The following is an 18,301-nucleotide window of genomic DNA, read 5'->3' as shown; positions in this document are numbered from 1 at the left end:
TACATTAACAGTATCCTTATTTTGAAATTTTCCAGTAATTAAATCTTGACATGCATATGTCATGTTTCAAATATGAACCATACCCAATTGTTAAAGCGCATCTATCATCCTTACTCCAAGCCTATTTGTACATAATAGTCCACTGCCAATGAATAATTATGAACCAGAAAGCAGGAACATGCAAGTTAAGTAGATTTTTACATGCCTAAGTCAGCTAAGGTTAAAAAAAAAAAAAAAAAAAAGCTGGCATCTTTGCCATAAGCAAGCAATCTATTCTAGCCTGCCAGGTCACACTGTTTACACCCTAGTGGTCTTCCCCAAACATTATCTTAATTTTCACAGCCCTATAAATTCTATCCACCACTTCATGGAATCTCACACCCCCTTAACTGATCTTCTTCCTTCACCACTGCCTTAAACAATTCCTTGCCAAAGAAAATCTGTTCTCCTATTTCCATTTAAAAAAAAAAAAAAGCCACATCTTAAGACAACATTCACAAACACTCCTTTATCCATGCCCAAGGAATGGAGTGTCAGACCCAAAAACGGCGAGGAGCCATTAATGCCTCTCCCTGAAATCTCTCTGCAAGTAGATTTCTTCTTTTTATCATTAATAAAGTAGGTTTCAGGCACATCCTTCTCACCCCATCCCCAAACTCAGATCCCCTTGCATTAAGGGTCTACTCTATTACTTTAACCTTCTGTCCCTATTACCTCCTACTGCAAATAGTCAAAGAAAAGTGACCACTGGATACCCACTGAGTAAGTCAAGATTTTCAAGCTTGAGAGGCAAGAGAAGTGAGACAGGGAAATGAATTCCCATGTGTCTTTATTGTTAAGATACAGAGTCTCACTATGCTGCCCAGGCTGGTCTTGAACTCTGCAGCTCAAAAAATCCTCTTGCCTCAGCCTCCTGAGGAGCTGGGACTATAGGCCCCATATATTTTTAGAGTTTTTGTACATGCTCTTAGAATGACCTAAGGGTATACAACTCCCTTCTCCAAGATTCTGAAGCCTAGCTGTACCAGAAAATCTTGTTCCGAGTTTTGCAAGCACAGGTTTTCTATTTTTCAGTCTGAGTGCTCTTCCCTCTTTGGTTAGGGCCTGTTGCCACCTAATGGACAAAACTGGCATACCCACCAATACATTAACACAGGTTCTCACCTCGGTGCTTCCAGAATAGACCACTAGATGGAGACTTAAAAACTGAAGGAGGAGGAGAGAGTGCTTACGCCCATCTAGAAAGCCTATTAGTTGGTTTATGACTACACGAAAAATTAAACTAATGCAGATTCAACAAATAAAAGGGAATATGCCCAAAATGAGAAATTAAGGAAAAATAAAAGCCTTCTGGAGGCTGGGTGTAATGGCTCACACCTGTAATCCCAGCACTTTGGGAGGCCGAGGCAAGGGGACCACTTGAGGCCAGGAGCTGGAGACCGGCCTGGTCAACAGGGCAAAACCCCTTCTCTACTAAAAATACAAAAATTAGCCAGGTAGGTGACACACGCCTGTAGTCCCAGCTACTCAGGAGGCTAAGGCACAAGAATCGCCTGAACCTGGGAGGCGAAGGATGCAGTGAGCCAAGATCACGCCACTGCACTCCAGCCTGGGCGACAGAACAAGACCCTGTCTCAAAAAAAAAAAAAAAAAAACGTCTTTTGAAGGCAGTATGGCACCAAGATTAAAACATAGGTTTTGGCTCTTCTACACATAATCACAAAAATCCATTAACAAAATATTACCAAGTTGAATTCAGCAACACTGGAAAATTATAATACATCACTGACCACATGAGGTCTATTTCAGGATTAAAAGGCTAGCCTGAGTTTCAAAATTCAATCAGTGTAATCCACCATATTAAGTCTAAACAATCTAGATGGAGAATTGGTATGAAAACGTAACTGATTTACAGATTAGTAATTAATTATTAATCTGAAAACAACACCACTCATGATAAAAAAAACTCTTAGCAAACTAGCAACAGCATTTTCTCAAGTTGATAAAGGGCATCTACAAAAACCCTATAGCTTCCTGATTTCAAAATTTACTACAAAGCTACAGTAATCACAACAGTCTGGTATTAACATAATGACAGACATAGACCAATGGAATAAAATAGGGAGCCCAGTACTAAACCCTCATATATATGGTCAAACAATTTTTGTCAAGGTTACCAAGACCACTCAATAGAGAAAGAATAATCACATGGTACTGATAAAATAATATCCACATGAGAAAAAAATGAAGCTGGCCTTTACCTTTATACCATACACAAAAATTAACTCAAAATCGATCAAAGACTTAAACATAAGCCCTAAACTATAAAACTTTTAGAAAAAAAAAAACAGGAGATAGCTTCATGACAATGGGTTTGGCAATGGTTTATTGGATATAATACAAAAAGCATAGGCAATAAAAGAAAAAACTGCTCGATAACATGAAAATGTAACTTTTGTGCATCGACGGACACAACGGAATGAAAAAGCAACCTGCAGAATGGATGAAAATATTTGCAAATCATGTATCTGTTAAGAGATTAATATACAGAACACAGAAAGAACTCGTATAACTGAAACAAAAACCCATAAAGAATCCAATTAAATAGGCAAAAGACCTCAATAAACATTTCTCCAAAGAAGACACACAAATGGTCAATAAGCACATGAAAAGATGCTCAATATCACTAATCATTAGGGAAATGCAAATCAAAGCCACAATGAGATATTATCTCACAACCATTAGGAGAGCTACTATCAAAAACACAGTAAATAAGTGTTGGTGAGTATGTGGAGAAACTGGAACCCTAGAGCACTGCTGATGAGAACGTAAAGTGGTGCGGCAGCTATGGAAAACAGTATGGTGATTCCTGAAAAATTAAAAACAGAATTACCATAGGGTCCAGCAATTCCACTTCCGGGTATACACCCCAAAGAATTGAAAGTAGAGACTTGAAGAGAGACACCCATGTATACTCATGTTTACAGCAGCATTATTCACAATAACCAAATGGTGAAAGCAACCCAAGTGTCCACCAATAGGTGAATGGATCAACAAAATGTGGTATATACATGCAATGGAATCTTATTCAGCCTCAAAAATGAAGGAAATTCTAACACTATACAACATAGATAAACTTTAGGCACATTATGCTAAGGGAAATAAGCCAGTTACAAAAGGACAAAACTGCATGATTCCACTTAAATGAGGTACCTAGAGTAGACAAATTCATAGAGACAAAAAGTAGAATGGTGGTTACCAGGAGCAGGGGAGAATGGTTATTGTTAATGGGTACAGAGCTTCAGTTTTGCAATATGAGAAGAGTTATGTGGATGGATGCTGGTGATAGCTGCACAACCAGTGTGAATGTACTTAATGCCACTGATCAGCACATTTAAATATGGTTAAGATGGTAAATGTTACGTCATGTATATTTTACCAGAACTCTACAAAATAAAAGAAAGCCCAATAGAGGTGTCATCATACTTGATACTGAAATTGAACTCCTTCCCCTAAGATTAAGAACAAGGTGAGAACATCATTCTCACCATTTCTATCTATCATTGTACTGGAAATCTTAGCCAGTGCAATAAGAAAAATAAATAAGTCATAAACATCAAAAAGGAAGAAGTAAACTCTCTTTATTCACAGATGTACACATAAAAAGTCCCAAGAAATTTATTTTTTAAAGTTACTAGAACTAACAAATTTAACAATGTCACAAGATACAAATACATAAAAATCAACTGCATTTACATATACTAGCAACAATTGGAAAATAAAATTTAAAAATAATATCATTTACTATAACATTAAAAAACAAAATACTTAAGGATAAAGATGTATAAGATCTCAACACTAAACTTTTTAAAACACTAACAAGAAAAAAGAAAGATGACCTAAATAAGGAGAAAGATACACTGACTTCGTGGATTAGAAGACTCAACATTGGCTGGGCACGGTGACTCATGCCTGTAATCCCAGCACTTTCGGAGGCCGAGGCGGGCAGATCACAAGGTCAAGAGATCGACACCATCCTGACCAACATGGTAAAACCCCATCACTACTAAAAATACAAAAACTAGCTTGGCATGGTGGTGCACACCTGTAGTCCCAGCTACTCGGGAGGCTGAGGCAGGAGAATCACTTGAACCCGGGAGGCAGAGGTTGCAGTGAGCCAAGACCGTGCCACTGCACTCCAGCCTGGTGACAGAGTGAGTGAGACTCCATCTCAGAAAAAAAAAAAAAAGAAGACTCAAGACTCAATATTATTGACTGGGTATGGTGGCTCACACCTGTAAACTCAGTGCTTTGGGAGGCTGAGGTGAGAGGGTAGCTTGTGGCCCTGTTTAAGACCAGCCTGGACAACATAGTGAGACCCCGTCTCTACAAAAATATATATATATTTTTAGAAAATTGGCCAGATGTAGCAGTGAGTACCTGTAGTCCCAGCTACTCTGGAGGCTAGGCCAAGAGAATCCCTTGAGACCAGGAGTTTGAGGCTGCAGTGAGCTATGGATTGCACCACTGTACTCCAGCCTCAGTAACAGAGTGAGACCTAGTCTCTAAAAAACAAAATAAAATTTTAAAAAATTTAAAAGCAACCCAATATTATTAAGTTGACCACTCTTCCCAAATGGACAGAGTCAATACAATTCAATCAAAATCTCAGCAAGTTTTGTTAAAAAAAGAAAAAAGAAAGTTGATACGCTAATTCTGAAATTTACATGGAAGTGGGGGGGAAAAAAAACACTACAATAGCCAAATAATCAAAACAACTTTGAAAAAGAAGGATGGAGTTGGAGGACTACTTCTATCTGATTTCAAGATCTGTTATAAAGTTATAGTAATCAAGACACTATGGTATTGGTAAAAAGATTAATAGAAGAGAATATAGGGTCTATAAATAGACTCACAATTATTTTTCAGCAAGAGCATCAAAATATTCAACAGCTAGGTGCAGTGGCTCATGCTTAAAATCCCAACACTTTGGGAGGCCGAGGCAGGAGGATTACTTGAGGCCAGGAGTTCGAGACCAGCCTGACCAACACAGTGAAACCCTGTCTCTACCAAAAATTTAAAAATTAGCCTGGCATGGTGGTTGTGCACCTGTGGTCCCAGCTACTTGGGAGGCTGAGGCAGGAGGATTGCTTGGGCCCCAGGAAAAGGAGGCTGCAGTGGGCCATGGTCATGCTACTGTACTCCAGCCTGGGCAGCAGGGTGAGGCCCTGTCTCAAAAAAATAAAATGTAATGAAGAAAGCCTTTTCAACAAATGGTGCCAAACAAATGAATATTCATATTAAAAAGACTTTCATTCCTACCTCATAATACAGAAAAAACAAATTTGAGATCCATTATAGACATAGATGTAAAAGCTAAAATAATACTGTTTCTAGTAGAAAATATAGCATATCTCTGCAATCTCAGGTTAGGCCAAGATTTGTAGAGAGGGCACAGAAAATGTTAATCATAAATTAATAAATTGGACTTCATAAAAATTTTAAAGTTCTGTACCTCACAAAACATGTTAAAAAGTAAAAAGGAGCCACAGACTAGGAGAAAATATTTACAACACATATCTGACGGACTTATATGTTACATGTAGAATAACAAACACCCACCACTCGACAGTTGAACAAAACACATGAATTTCTTTTTTATTTATTTATGTTTTTTGAGACCAAGTCCCGTTCTGTCATCCAGGCTGCAATGCAGTGGTGCAATCTTGGCTCACTGCAACCTCCACCTTTCAGGTTCAAGCAGTTCTTGTGCCACAGCCTCCTGAGTAGCTGGGATTACAGGCAGGCACCACCACACCCAGCTAATTTTTGTATTTTTAGTAGAGACGGGGTTTCGCCATGTTGCCTTGCCCACACTGGTCTCGAACTCCTGGGCTCAAGCAATCCACCTGCCTTGGCCTCTCCAAGTGCTGATATTACAGGCGTGAGCCACTGCACTCAGCCACATGAATTCACCAAAAGATTTGAACACTTTTAAGAGATGACACATGAATGACCAATAAGTACATGAAAACGTGACCAATATTATTAGTCATCAAGAAATGCAAGTTTAAACCACATCAATCCTATTACAATGCTCACTAGAGTGACTAAAATTTTAAAAACTAGCAATAACAAATGCTTGCAAAGATGTGGAACTGAAACTCATATACTACTGGAACTAAGATGTATGAACATTTGGGAAATCTGTTTGGAAATTTCATAAAAAGTTTAACATATACCATATCACCCAGTAATTCCTAGATGTATGACTAAGAGAAATAAAAACACAGGTCCATAAAAACCTTATACAAGAAATTTTATAGCTGCTTTATTCATAATAACCAAAAATTAGAAGCAGCCCAGGTATCAACAGGTAAATAAACTATGGTACGGTCAAAGGAATACTCCTCAACAATAAAAAGAAATGAACTACTAACACCAGCAACACATAGATGAGTCTCAAACATCATGCTGAAACAAGCACGAAAGAGCACATATTGTATGACTGTATATACATGACATTTTAGAAAACAGGCACAACTAATCTATCATGATGGAAACCAGAAGTTATTGCTTTTTGGGGTAGAGTAGTGGGATGGACTGGGAAAAGTAAAAGGGAATTTTCTGAAGGGATGGAAATGTTCTGTATCTTGATAGAATGTGGATTACTAGGGTGCACACATTTATAAAAATGCTTAACCTTAACACTTTAGATCTATGCGTTTCATTGCATGTAAGTCATGCCTCAATTTTAAAAAGATAAGGACATGGGCTTTGGGATCACACAGGGTTCATCTCTGCCACTTACCAGCTGTGTGACCTTGGCCAAGTGTTAAACTGTCAGTTTCCTCATCTGTAAAATGGGGGAGAACAAGAGTTGAGAATAACCTTGTAGAGCTGCCAGGAAGAGTAAATGAGATAAATGTTTTAAAGTCATTAACATACAGTAAATGCTCATCAAATATTAACAAAAAGAAATTAGAAACCTTTTGTCTTGTATTTCCACAAAAGAGAAACATGCAGGACTAGAGCAGCTAACTGCTGGGCAATTCATGTATATTATCTCATTTATTTTTTAAAACAACATTTAACAAGAATTACTACTGTTTCAAAGATGAACAAACTGAGCTTCACACGTTGCCTATGCTACTCAGCAAGAAAGCAGGAAGGCCAGGATGCTAACTTTCACTCATGTTTTTTCCACTGTACCATGCACCCATGCATTTCATTAGGGTCGCTTTCAGCAGGTATCCCTGCAACTGTCAGGATAGCCCAATTTATATAAGAAGCTCCCTCCATTATCAATAGTGCTGGCTCAAGCCTCAAGCCTGACACTGAAAAGGAGGCAAATTCTGATGGCTTTACTAGTGAATGGAAGCAGGGTTGCAAGTAGAAGCCTGAAAATGCTGTAGAAGTCTTTTACTTTATTCTCAGACTTCAAAGATGGTTCCTGCTACTTGAGGACTCTGATTCCCCCTTCCTTAGAACAATTTCAAGATAAGAGAATTCTGAATGTAAAATCTGTGCTTTAAGTGGAAGCTAGAACCTACTGGCTCAATTTGGCAGAATAGCCATGGAAATCTGGCAGCTAAAATGAGAGAGAATTTTTTAAATGCATGTCTTTTTTCTTAATAATGTGATGTTCTTAAAAACAGAAAACTCAGAGATAACGAAAGATACCCTGTAATCTCACTTTCCCAAAAACACCACTATTAAAATTGTATCACCTTCCAGACTAAAAATTTGCCTTCTCCTTAAGTCTACAGCATCCTACTGCATGAATAACCACAATCCATTTATCGAGTCCCCTATTAAACTTAAATTGTTACCTTCTTGTTTTTTTTTTTTTTTTTTAAAGACAGGGTCTCGTTCTGCTGCCCAGGCTGGAGTACAGTGGCACGATCTTGGCTCACTGCAGCCTCCACCTCCTGGGCTCAAGTGATCCTCCCACCTCAGCATCCCCAGTAGCTGGGATGACAGGCATGCACCAGCACGCCTGGTTATCCAATTTTTTTTACTATTATAAATGCTAAAAGCAGCATCTGTAAACATACATTTTTCATAACTGTCAAGTATTTAGGATAAATTCCTAGACGTATGAATTGTTCAACCTAAGTTTTCTTTTGTGGCGGGGAGGGTGGAGACAGGGTCTCACTCTGTTGCCCAGGCTGGAGTGCAGTGGTGCGATCACAACTCACTGTAGCCTCGACCTCCCAGGACCAAGTGATCCTCCCAAGTAGCTGGGACTACAGACATGTGCCGCCACACCCAGCTAATTTTTGTATATTTTGTAGAGATGAGGTTTTGCCATGTTGCCCAGGCTGGTCTCAAACACCTGAGCTCAAGGGATCCACAAAGTGCTGGGATGACAGGAGTGAGCTACCTCGCCTGGCCTGTAATTTTAAATTTTATATTTTTAAATTTTAAACTGCCAAGTCTGAAAAATTAACCTGCACATTATCAGTTTTAATAGGTATCAGATTACATTTTTAAGAGTTCCCATTTTCCCACACTCTCATCATCCCTAAAAATTATTTAATGTAGGAGCTGAAAACTCAAATGCCTACAGAAGACTAGCAGGAAACATAAATGGGTAAAGGAGGCCACCAAGGTTCTGTGAAAACCTAAGAGTATACGCTCATTTAAAGAAGGCAGCAGGCTGAGCACAGTGGCTCACACCTGTAATCTCAGCACTCTGGGAAGCCGAGGTGCGCGGATTGCTTGAGTCTAGGAGTTGGAAACCAGCCTGAGCAACCTGGTGAAACCCCACCTCTACAAAAAAACACAAAGATTAGCCCACCGCGGTAATGCGCGCCTATAGTCCCAGCTACTCGGGAGACTGAGGTGAGAAGAACTGCTTGAGCCCAGGAGGTCGAGGCTGCAGTGAGCCATGATCGCACCATTGCACTCCAGCCTGGGTGACAAAAGACCGTGTGTCCAATCCATATAAAGAAGGCAGCCACTACTCTGTTCCAGCCAAGAGGTGCCATATAAAAATCTGAGCTCAATGTTAGATATTACAATTTATCAAGAAAGCCAGAAATCCAAAGTTTTTTGAAACTCTTGAACGTTTTTGGGTTTTTTTGAAATGCAGTTTTGCTCTTGTCACCCAGGCTAGAGTGCAATGACGCAATCTCGGCTCACTGCGGCCTCCACCTCCAGGGCTCAAGCAATTCTCCTGCCTCCATCAGCCTCCCAAGTAGCTGGGATTACAAGCATGCGCCACCACGCCCAGGTAATTTTGTATTTTTAGTGGAGACGGGGTTTCACCATGTTGGCCAGGCTGGTCTTGAACTCCTGACCTCAGGTGATCCACCCACCTCAGCCTCCCAAAGTGCTAGGATTACAGGCGGGAGCCACCACGCCCGGCCATCTTGAACATTTTAAATGTTGACAACTAACATGATTTTATTTAAACATCCTGGAAGTCAAACAAAATACATCTATAGGGCAGACTACACTTAGGACATGGAATTTTGTACTAACAGATGAAAAAGATCTTTAACACTGTATTTTCACTTTGAATCTTATTTTGCAGTTTTGATTTTCTTATGCTTACCAACAAAGCACATTCAATTTTGGTTCACAATGACTGTCGGCTCTCTTCAAAGAGAGAGGCTTATCTTTTCTTTCAGATCATATCTGTGACAAATACTGGACCAAAATAAAACAAAAACAAAGTAGCTTCGGGTAAAGAGGCAAAGAGTGGTCCCGGTTGACCAAAGAGTACCCAGAAAGGGCCTCAGTTAGAACTGAGTTATTATAGCCTCAGCATGCTTAGAATATGTGAGATATTTAGAAAAAAAAAGTTAATTTGTAAAACTATGTACAACTTTGAAGACAGTGGCTTTAATCTAGGGTATCCCCCCACTACTGATACGTTTGCCTAACACAGAAGGTTTTCTCTTTGGCAAGAGTTCAAAAAAGGAAGAGAAGAATTCCCATGTATTCCCTTGTTATCAAGCACTGAATTTAAGCAACCCCTTTCAGCTTTTTTTTAATAAAATAAAACAAATGTTTATTAAAAGTCTTTGTCTCATCTGAAAATGTTACTGCAATATTGCTCCCATGGAAAGAACAACTGCAGAACCTAACTAGCCTCAGAATTTCTTCTCATTCCTTCTTAGTCATTCATTAAAATCTCCAGACTTAGATATTCAAGCAATCCCTTCACCCACCAGAGATAGTGGCAGACATCCAAGACTATCCAAGGACCCAACAACCGCCTTTGAATGCAACTATCTTTTCATCAACTGTAAACAAGTGCTAAACTCTCGGCTCCATAGGGAGTCCCTACCAAGTCAGTATAAACTCAAATAGGGGCAGAGGTCAAGGGGATGAGAGTTCACCCTAAGCTCTGGATCTCATACCACCCCTACCCTGATCAAAAGAATCTTTATCAGAAGGGAACTCCTCAGCAAAAGACCACATTCAGAAGGCTTGATCTAGCAGCAATGCCACAGAATCAACTGAAGCTTTGGAAGCAGGCACTCAGAACTGTTATGAATGTGACATAGCAAAATCACTAACAGTGTTGTAGAGAAAAAGGGACATAAAGGGAGGAAACAAGGGAGATTTGTGAACTATCTTAAGTTGCTTCAGGAAAGAACTTACTTGAAAAATAGTGGAATAATCCTGAATCTGAGCCACAGAAGACAACTCGGGAACCTATTCCACAATGAATCCTTCTACTTTGTGTCCAAAACCACCCTAATACACGCAGAAGAGGCCCAGATGACACTTCAAAAATAGTCTTCATTCTTTTACACAAAAACCCTGATTATATATGTTATAAATCATTACACTGCCTTAAAGTCTTCCACCATCAGCATTTGAGATCTGTCACAATCAAGACAGCCAGAGACAGGATAGAAATTAATTATTTAATAAAGCAGGGGCTCTGAAGTCTCAGATACTTCACTAGGTACTTTGGGGTGAGTCATTTAATCTCTTCAGGCCTCATAGTTCTCATCTGTAAGATGGGGATTGTATCTTTTTAAACAAATCTTATGAATGCTTAATAAAAAATGCATGTGAAACATTCTGTGCATAGCAACTATTAGCTATCCTTACTATTATGTGGTAAAAGCCACATCATATTTTGTGTCTGCCTTCCTGATTAAACCAGAGTCCTTTCTGGGCAAGAACTATGTCTCAGCTTGGCACCCAAAGTAGGGAGGGAGAAAAGAACAATAAGTGCGTTAAATGAACTATTACCAAGTCAAACTTAAAATCAGATCATTTTACATGCTATAATCCTTCTCACACTTACTGAATATACGCAAAGTGCCTGGCACACAAGGAATACCAAATACACAAGTAAATGGTAATTTCCTTTTCTTCCTTCATCTGTAACATTCAGTCTTAAGTTCACTCTCTGCAGACATTTGGGCTTATATAAACTACTTTCTGAGACCAAAAATTGTGACACATAGCTTGACAACTAGGAATAAATCCATTAGGACATGTGACAGAATACTGGAATTTTAGGGTACGCTAGCTGAGATGTACACATTTCTCTTTTGTAGCTGGAAGAATCCACAAAAAAATATCTTTGGGATCCCCAGTCACATGACAGTTGAATGCAAAGCCAGAGCAAGTTCGTGGTGCCAGGCTTTCTTTTTATCTTGCCTATTTTTTATCTTGTTTTTTCATCTTGCCTGTTCATCCCACCAACACATGTAGAACTCTCCTTGGTGGGCATCTACCAATATGGCAAGATATACCAAAATTTAATTTACTTTTTTTCTGAGACAGGGTCTCACTCCCGACACCCAGGCTAGAATGCAGTGGTGCAATCTCTTGGTTCACTGCAGCCTCAACCTCCAGGGCCTCAGGTGATCCTCCCACCTCAGCCTCCCAAGTAACTGGGACTACAGGTACACGCCTAGAGTCGGGGTTTCATCATGTTGTCCAGGCTGGTCTCAAACTCCTAGGCTCAAAATAATCTGTCCACCTTGGCCTCCCAAAGTGCTAGGATTACAGGTGTGACCCACCGCACCCAGCACTTAACTTTCAAGTCTCTTTTAAAATACTCATATAAATATATATACATACACACTATATTACATATAGTGACATATACTATATATTAATACATACTATTTATTATACACATTATATATATGCTATATCATTTATATAGGTCCTTGATCATTAGAATATACTTTATTTTTTAAAGTCTGAGTAAACAGGAATCCATGGTAATAGTCAGATTTTAAATTCTACAAACTTTTTCTTCAGTATGCTTTCTGTAAGACCTTGCTTTTGACCAAAAAGAAAGTGTGTAATTCGAGTATCTGTTTTAAATAAGCAGAAGGTTAACTTGTTCAGTCTCCTAAGAGGTTAAATGTGTTGGCAGATGATCATTTGGGAAGTTACCTGCTATTGGCTGGGGAAGAGGACCAAAACACCCTAACAGTCACTGAGATGGTAAAGAAGTCCCGACCAAAAGAGTCAGCAGCATATGAGCTCTTCTATTCCTGTGACTGAACTATGTAATTGAGTCTATGGTCAAACACTCTGAACACGCCCAATCTCATCTGAACTATTTACTTGAAGCAGTAACTTACACCTGCCAACACCTTTGTGTCATTAAGAAACACAGGCCAGCTTAATTGAATAAAACAGTTTCAACAGCCCATTAGTGCAGAAAGACTGAGAATTTCAACATTATACTACATAGCCTAGAACAGTATACACTTAATAGTATTTACCATTTGTCGAGCACTATTCCAAACTTTAAATATATTACATTCACTTAATCCTCACAGCAACCCAATAAAATAAAAATACATTTTACTGTCCTCATTTCATAGATGAGAAAAGGAAGGCAGAGAGTTTCAGTAATTTAACCAAGATTACAGTGAAGCCAAGTTGAATCCAAGCAATCTTGAGCCAGAGTCTATGTTCTTAATTATAAGAGCAGTTTTGGCTTGCATAAAAAAACTAAAGCACTCATTCGAAATGCAGACAAAAAATTTATACACAAACGTGTTCACTGTGGCATTATTTATGATGCAGAAAAAACTGAAAATCTAAATGCTCAACAATAGGAGGATGGTTAAATAAATCATGATAAAGCTATTTACTTATTTAATGAAATATCCTTCCGTTAAAAACATTTGTGAAAATCGTTTCATGACTTGGGACAATGTTCCCAATGTAATACAGAGTGGGGGAAAACAAACAGGATACAAAAATTGCATATATAGTATAGATTCCTAATTATGTAAAAGATGAGCTCGGACACAACCTGGAAGGACATACTCTCAAACGTGAAGCAATGGTTATTTCTAGGTGGTGGGATTAGAGATGCTTCTATTTTCTTTTAGTGTTTTCCACAGTGAACCATACATTATTCTACTACCAGTTTAAACAAAAACAATGTTTTTTTCTTTTAATCAAGCTACACCAAGATCCTCAACCAGCTGGTAAAAAAAGAGGAAAAAAAAAAACACACAGCTAAAAAGCTTCTAATATGTCTAACTTCAAGCACGTACTTTCCTTGGGATTATATCCTTTGAACATCAGACAACATAGCACATACCAAAAAAAAAAAAAATTCAATCTTCAACTTTGGAAACTGAATTAAAGTAAGTACTTTCAATTTTGGTCAATGTTTACTCTCAATGTAATTACTTGTAGGATTATGTTACAAGAGGAGAAATGGACTTCATTATATGTAAGCCAAAAATTCAGGAACAGTATTTCTGAAATAGATAATAAGAGACAAAAAGTTTGGCGAGGAAGAACAGCTGTTGCTAATCCAACTATTTACCCTTTAACCCTCTATCTGGCCAGTAACCGAACACTATCAACTGTTTCCCTTTATTATGTGCTGTTTACAATCCCTGAGAGGCATGAAAGGAATTAATAATTTAGCCTAGAAAGCTGACAGCCTTTATTGGGAAGCCCCTTGTCTATGGGACAGAAATCAGAGCAAGTCCTGAAGTCACAGGTCCCTTTACTGTTCCTGTTTTATAGCCTAATTGGCCCCCAAACATAAATCAATTATTTCTCCTGTTTTAAGCAACAATGACTTCTATTCTCTAACTTCCCTTGTATCAAGTCGGTCCTTGTTCTCTTGAGTTTTACAGCTACACGGTAAACACGACGACCGAGGAAAAAACTCGGGGAGCAGGGCAGACAGGGGTTATTTGGAAACAGAAGCACAGAAAGGTTATGCTGTTTTGAACTTCTCTTGACCTTTGACTGCCCTTGTCCCTAGCTTATGCTAATGGACATGGTACAGGGACACTTCTTGTAGAAATGAACTTAGCCTGAACCTGTGCCATAACATTGGACTCCAGGAAGTCCAGGAATCATAGGAAGGCAGCCAGAGTGTGAACAGCTGCCCATATTCTGAGCATGGCTGCCCATCTGCTTTATCACACTAAAGGTATTTAAAAAAAAAAAAAAAAAAAAAAAGCCAAGCCATTTAATTGGACAAAGTCAGTCTTTCCTCAACTAGTTCCCACATGACACCTGCTGTCCCAAACCTGCTGCCTACAACCACTGCCATGCACAACTGGAAATTAGCAACGAAGTATTTCCTGTTCCAAAATAAGGGAGTGTGAGCAGGCTTTCCTATCAGGAATCTGGGGAATGGGGGGCAATATTTGGGCCTCCAAATTCCAAAGATACAACACAAGGAAATCTGTAATATCCTCAAAAGTCATGCGGGGCTCGGCCTGGTAATCCCAGCACTTTGGGAGACCAAGGCAGGAGGATCACTTGAGCCCAGGAGTTTGAGACCAGCCTGGAGAGCATGGCAAAAATTCGTCTCTAGTCAACTTAAGAGAAAAATACCAAATTTTAAAAACTTTTTAAAATACTGACAAATTCGGATCAAATTTGAGGGAATAAAAAATATTAGAGCAAAGGAGTTTGCTGGTTGTGTCATTATTTAATGATCAAAGTATAGTGTGTATGCCTTATAACAGACTTGTTGACTATAGGCTTAATGTAAACGAGAATCTTGCCAGATGTAGCTACTTAAGGGAAAAAAAGGGGTTTTTAACAGAAATGAACTTTTGATTAGTTCTTACATTTTTATGGTACCAATCACAGGGCAAAATTTCCTGAATATTGGGTGATGTCAAAGGCATATCATACTTGAGGAAATCAGGCCAAGTATAGCTCAGTAATTACATTCATAAACACTCAAGTTTTTTTAGTTGGGGTCATGTCAAACCCTCACATGGTTGTTAAGTAGTGACTGTAACTGTGTATGTCCTTAGTGGTAGGTGAGCCCAGTCTCCATGACCAAAAATGTCCCCTAAAATCCTTTGAAAAAGCCACTAGTTCTGTGAATTGTCCTTCTCCCTCCTGCCCCTAACTGTCCTGCACCTCTAGCCTACATTAGCATATTTCTCATGTAATGTATTTTGCTGGTAAGTTCATCGGTTAGCTGCATCCTTCAGCTATTCCTTTATATTGGGGAGCAAAACCTTTAGATTGGAGGAAGTGGAGATGAAGATGGATTGATTCAGCTCACGTTCCATGATTGCTTCTTAGTGAAAAGCTACATCGGCCACATTTCAGATTTTCACTTTTGCAATTTGGGGAGGGTGGAGAGAGGTAGACTTTTTGCTTGTTTTATAAAGTCCTCTCAGTAAGGAGTGTTTGAGTTGAAGAGGCATCTAATTCGAGACCACTCATGTTCTTTGTAACTTAAGCTTTGACCAAGAAATTCTTCACTTGTTCTCACTTCTTCACTTCTTCCCAATATACAGTAAATACATGAGCCAGTCATCCATACACTAAAGCCTAGTTGAGAAAAACCTTTGATTCAGGATGGCTGGGTTACTAACCTTGGAATGTAAGAGATCTGGTTTTGAATGTAAAATTCGTAACACACAAACAAGTGTTAAAAACTTTTTGCTCTGGTCAGTTACAGGTGGATCCCAATAATCTGTTTTTGGTTTTCTGATGGAAATAATAGAACTAGGGGAAATCAAATCTGGCAGGTGTCTACAATATTAGAAGAGGGTATAAGGGCACAGTTTAACACCAAGCTCTTTTGATATGTAAGTTCTTATACTTCCAGAAACTCTGCATTCCAGATCTACATACTAAATGCTGAATCATTTTTAAATGGGCTCTTGATTAATAGACCTGTATTTTTTAGTGCCTCCTATGTTGTCCATTTGTCTAAAATGAAAGCTCTTTTTTGCACTGCAAAACTACAACATATGTCATCTTATTTTCCCTGAGTAACTCAAGTATAGAGCAATGGAAAATGTTTAGTAGATTGTGGGAAAAAACCCAAAAAGTTTTACACAATTGTTTGTAGTTACATTTAGGATGGCCTTACTCCTTTGGAGAAGAGTGAAATTTGTTTTTTTGCCATGTGATGAAGACCACTGTGATTTTTTTATAAAGTAGATAATACTTAAAATGGCATAATAATTCTGTACTTGAATTTGTACTGTTAACAGCACATTTGGAAGATTTTTAAACTTTTTATTATTGTATTATAACTAGCATTCAGTTATTATTTTGGATATTTAAGGGTTCCATTACGTTAACATTGTATTTGGACAAAGTATAACCAAATTAGCCAGTCTGTTTTCTTCCATGTTTAATCAGAAGTGAGAGATAGAAGTACTTCAAATTCAGCAGGCCAGCAAGCAATTGGCTTAAAATTCGCTTTCTTAAATATTGTGACTCTTATGCTCTCCGTTTTAATGACTTTATTTATTTATTTATTTTTAAGACAGGGTCTCACTCTGTCACCCAGGCTGGAGTGCAGTGGCACGATCTTGGTTCACTGCAACCTCTGCCTCCCAGGTTCAAGCGATTCTCCTGCCTCAGCCTCCCAAGTAGCTGAGATTATAGGCACATGCCACCATGGCCAGCTTATTTTTTGCATTTTAGTAGAGACGGGGTTTCACCGTGTTAGCCAGGATGGTCTTGATCTCCTGACCTCATGATCTGCCCACCTCAGCCTCCCACAGTACTAGGATTACAGGTGTGAGCCACCATGCCTGGCCTAATGACTTCATTTTTATTTTTTATTTTTATTTTTGTATTTATTTATTTTTTTCTTGAGACATAGTCTCACTCTGTTACCCAGGCTGGAGTGCAGTGGCATGATCTCAGCTCACGGCAAGCTATGCCTCCTGGGTTCACACCATTCTCCTGCCTCAACCTCCCGAGTATCTGGGACTACAGGTGCCTACCACCACACCTGGCTAATTTTTTTTTGTATTTTTAGTAGAGACGGGGTTTCACCGTGTTAGCTGGGATGGTCTGGATCTCCTGACCTCGTGATCCACCCACCTTGGCCTCCCAAAATGCTGGGATTACAGGCATGAGCCACCGCGCCCAGCCATGACTTCATTTTTAAAGTACTTGCGGCCAGGCACGGTGGCTCACGCCTGTAATCCAAGCACTTTGGGAGGCTGAGGCAGGTGGATCATGAGGTCAGGAGTTCAAGACCAGCGTGGCCAAGATGGTGAAACCCCATCTCTACTAAAAAACAGAAAAATTAGCTGGGCGCAGTGGCAGGCGCCTGTAATCCCAGCTACTTGGGAGGCTGAGGGAGGAGAATCGCTTGAACCCGGGAGGCAGAGTTTGCAGTGAGCCGAGATGGCGCCACTGCACTCTAGCCTGGGTGACAGAGCGAGACTCCGCCTCAATAAATAAATAAATAAATAAATAAATAAATAAAGTACTTGCTCAGTCACTTGAGAGAAAATGCTTGGGGTAGCTTTTCCATCCTCAAACTTAATGTTTTTACTAGTTCACAGGGTTTGGAAGAGTATGCACCAATCACTAAGAGTGCTTCAGAGTTTGCAATTTTGTATGTTTCATTGCCAAAGAAGGCTTAGTGGTTGTTGACTGTAGTATAAGTCACCTTTCTGTAGCATAAGATTTGATTTTCTTATACTTACTCCACTTGTTATACATCACTGATTATTTGGGTTAAACTGGACTCATTTCAAGCAGTTTGCCTTTGTTGTTCAAATACGTGATGAGAAACTTAATATTGTAATTTGACTTGAGCCATAAAACACATTTTAATATTAGCTTGTATTACATTTATTAAGCTTGTTTTGTGGGAAAAAAACTTACTAAAACCTAGATAAGTCTAGATTAAGTCAGTTTAGGTGTATTTTCTATTTTAGTGATGGATCGTATCATAAAAATAGAGATAAGTTGGGAAGATATATTGATTATGCTGTTCTATTGAGGGAAAGGTCACGTATTTGGAAATTTAAATTTTTGTTTATTGTGTTCACATCATAGTATACAAGCATCATTTACAGTTTGGCTATGAGGACTTTTCTGG

General features: G+C 39.0%; 1 protein-coding gene across 7 annotated transcripts in view; it reads right to left on the bottom strand.

Moving 5' to 3' along the window:
* The window catches only part of NR6A1 (nuclear receptor subfamily 6 group A member 1), a 244,616-nt gene that overhangs the window by 186,315 nt on the left and 40,000 nt on the right, over positions 1 to 18,301 (bottom strand). For 2 of the 7 annotated variants that reach the window (XM_054657785.2, XM_054657786.2), the window contains exon 3: positions 6,812 to 6,856. In XM_054657785.2, coding sequence (XP_054513760.1) covers positions 6,812 to 6,856 — 45 coding nt within the window. 7 annotated transcript variants of the gene reach the window in all.

This window comes from Pan troglodytes, chromosome 11 (assembly GCF_028858775.2).
Source record: "Pan troglodytes isolate AG18354 chromosome 11, NHGRI_mPanTro3-v2.0_pri, whole genome shotgun sequence".
NCBI lineage: Eukaryota > Metazoa > Chordata > Mammalia > Primates > Hominidae > Pan > Pan troglodytes.
This window is presented reverse-complemented; position numbering and strand designations above follow the sequence as displayed.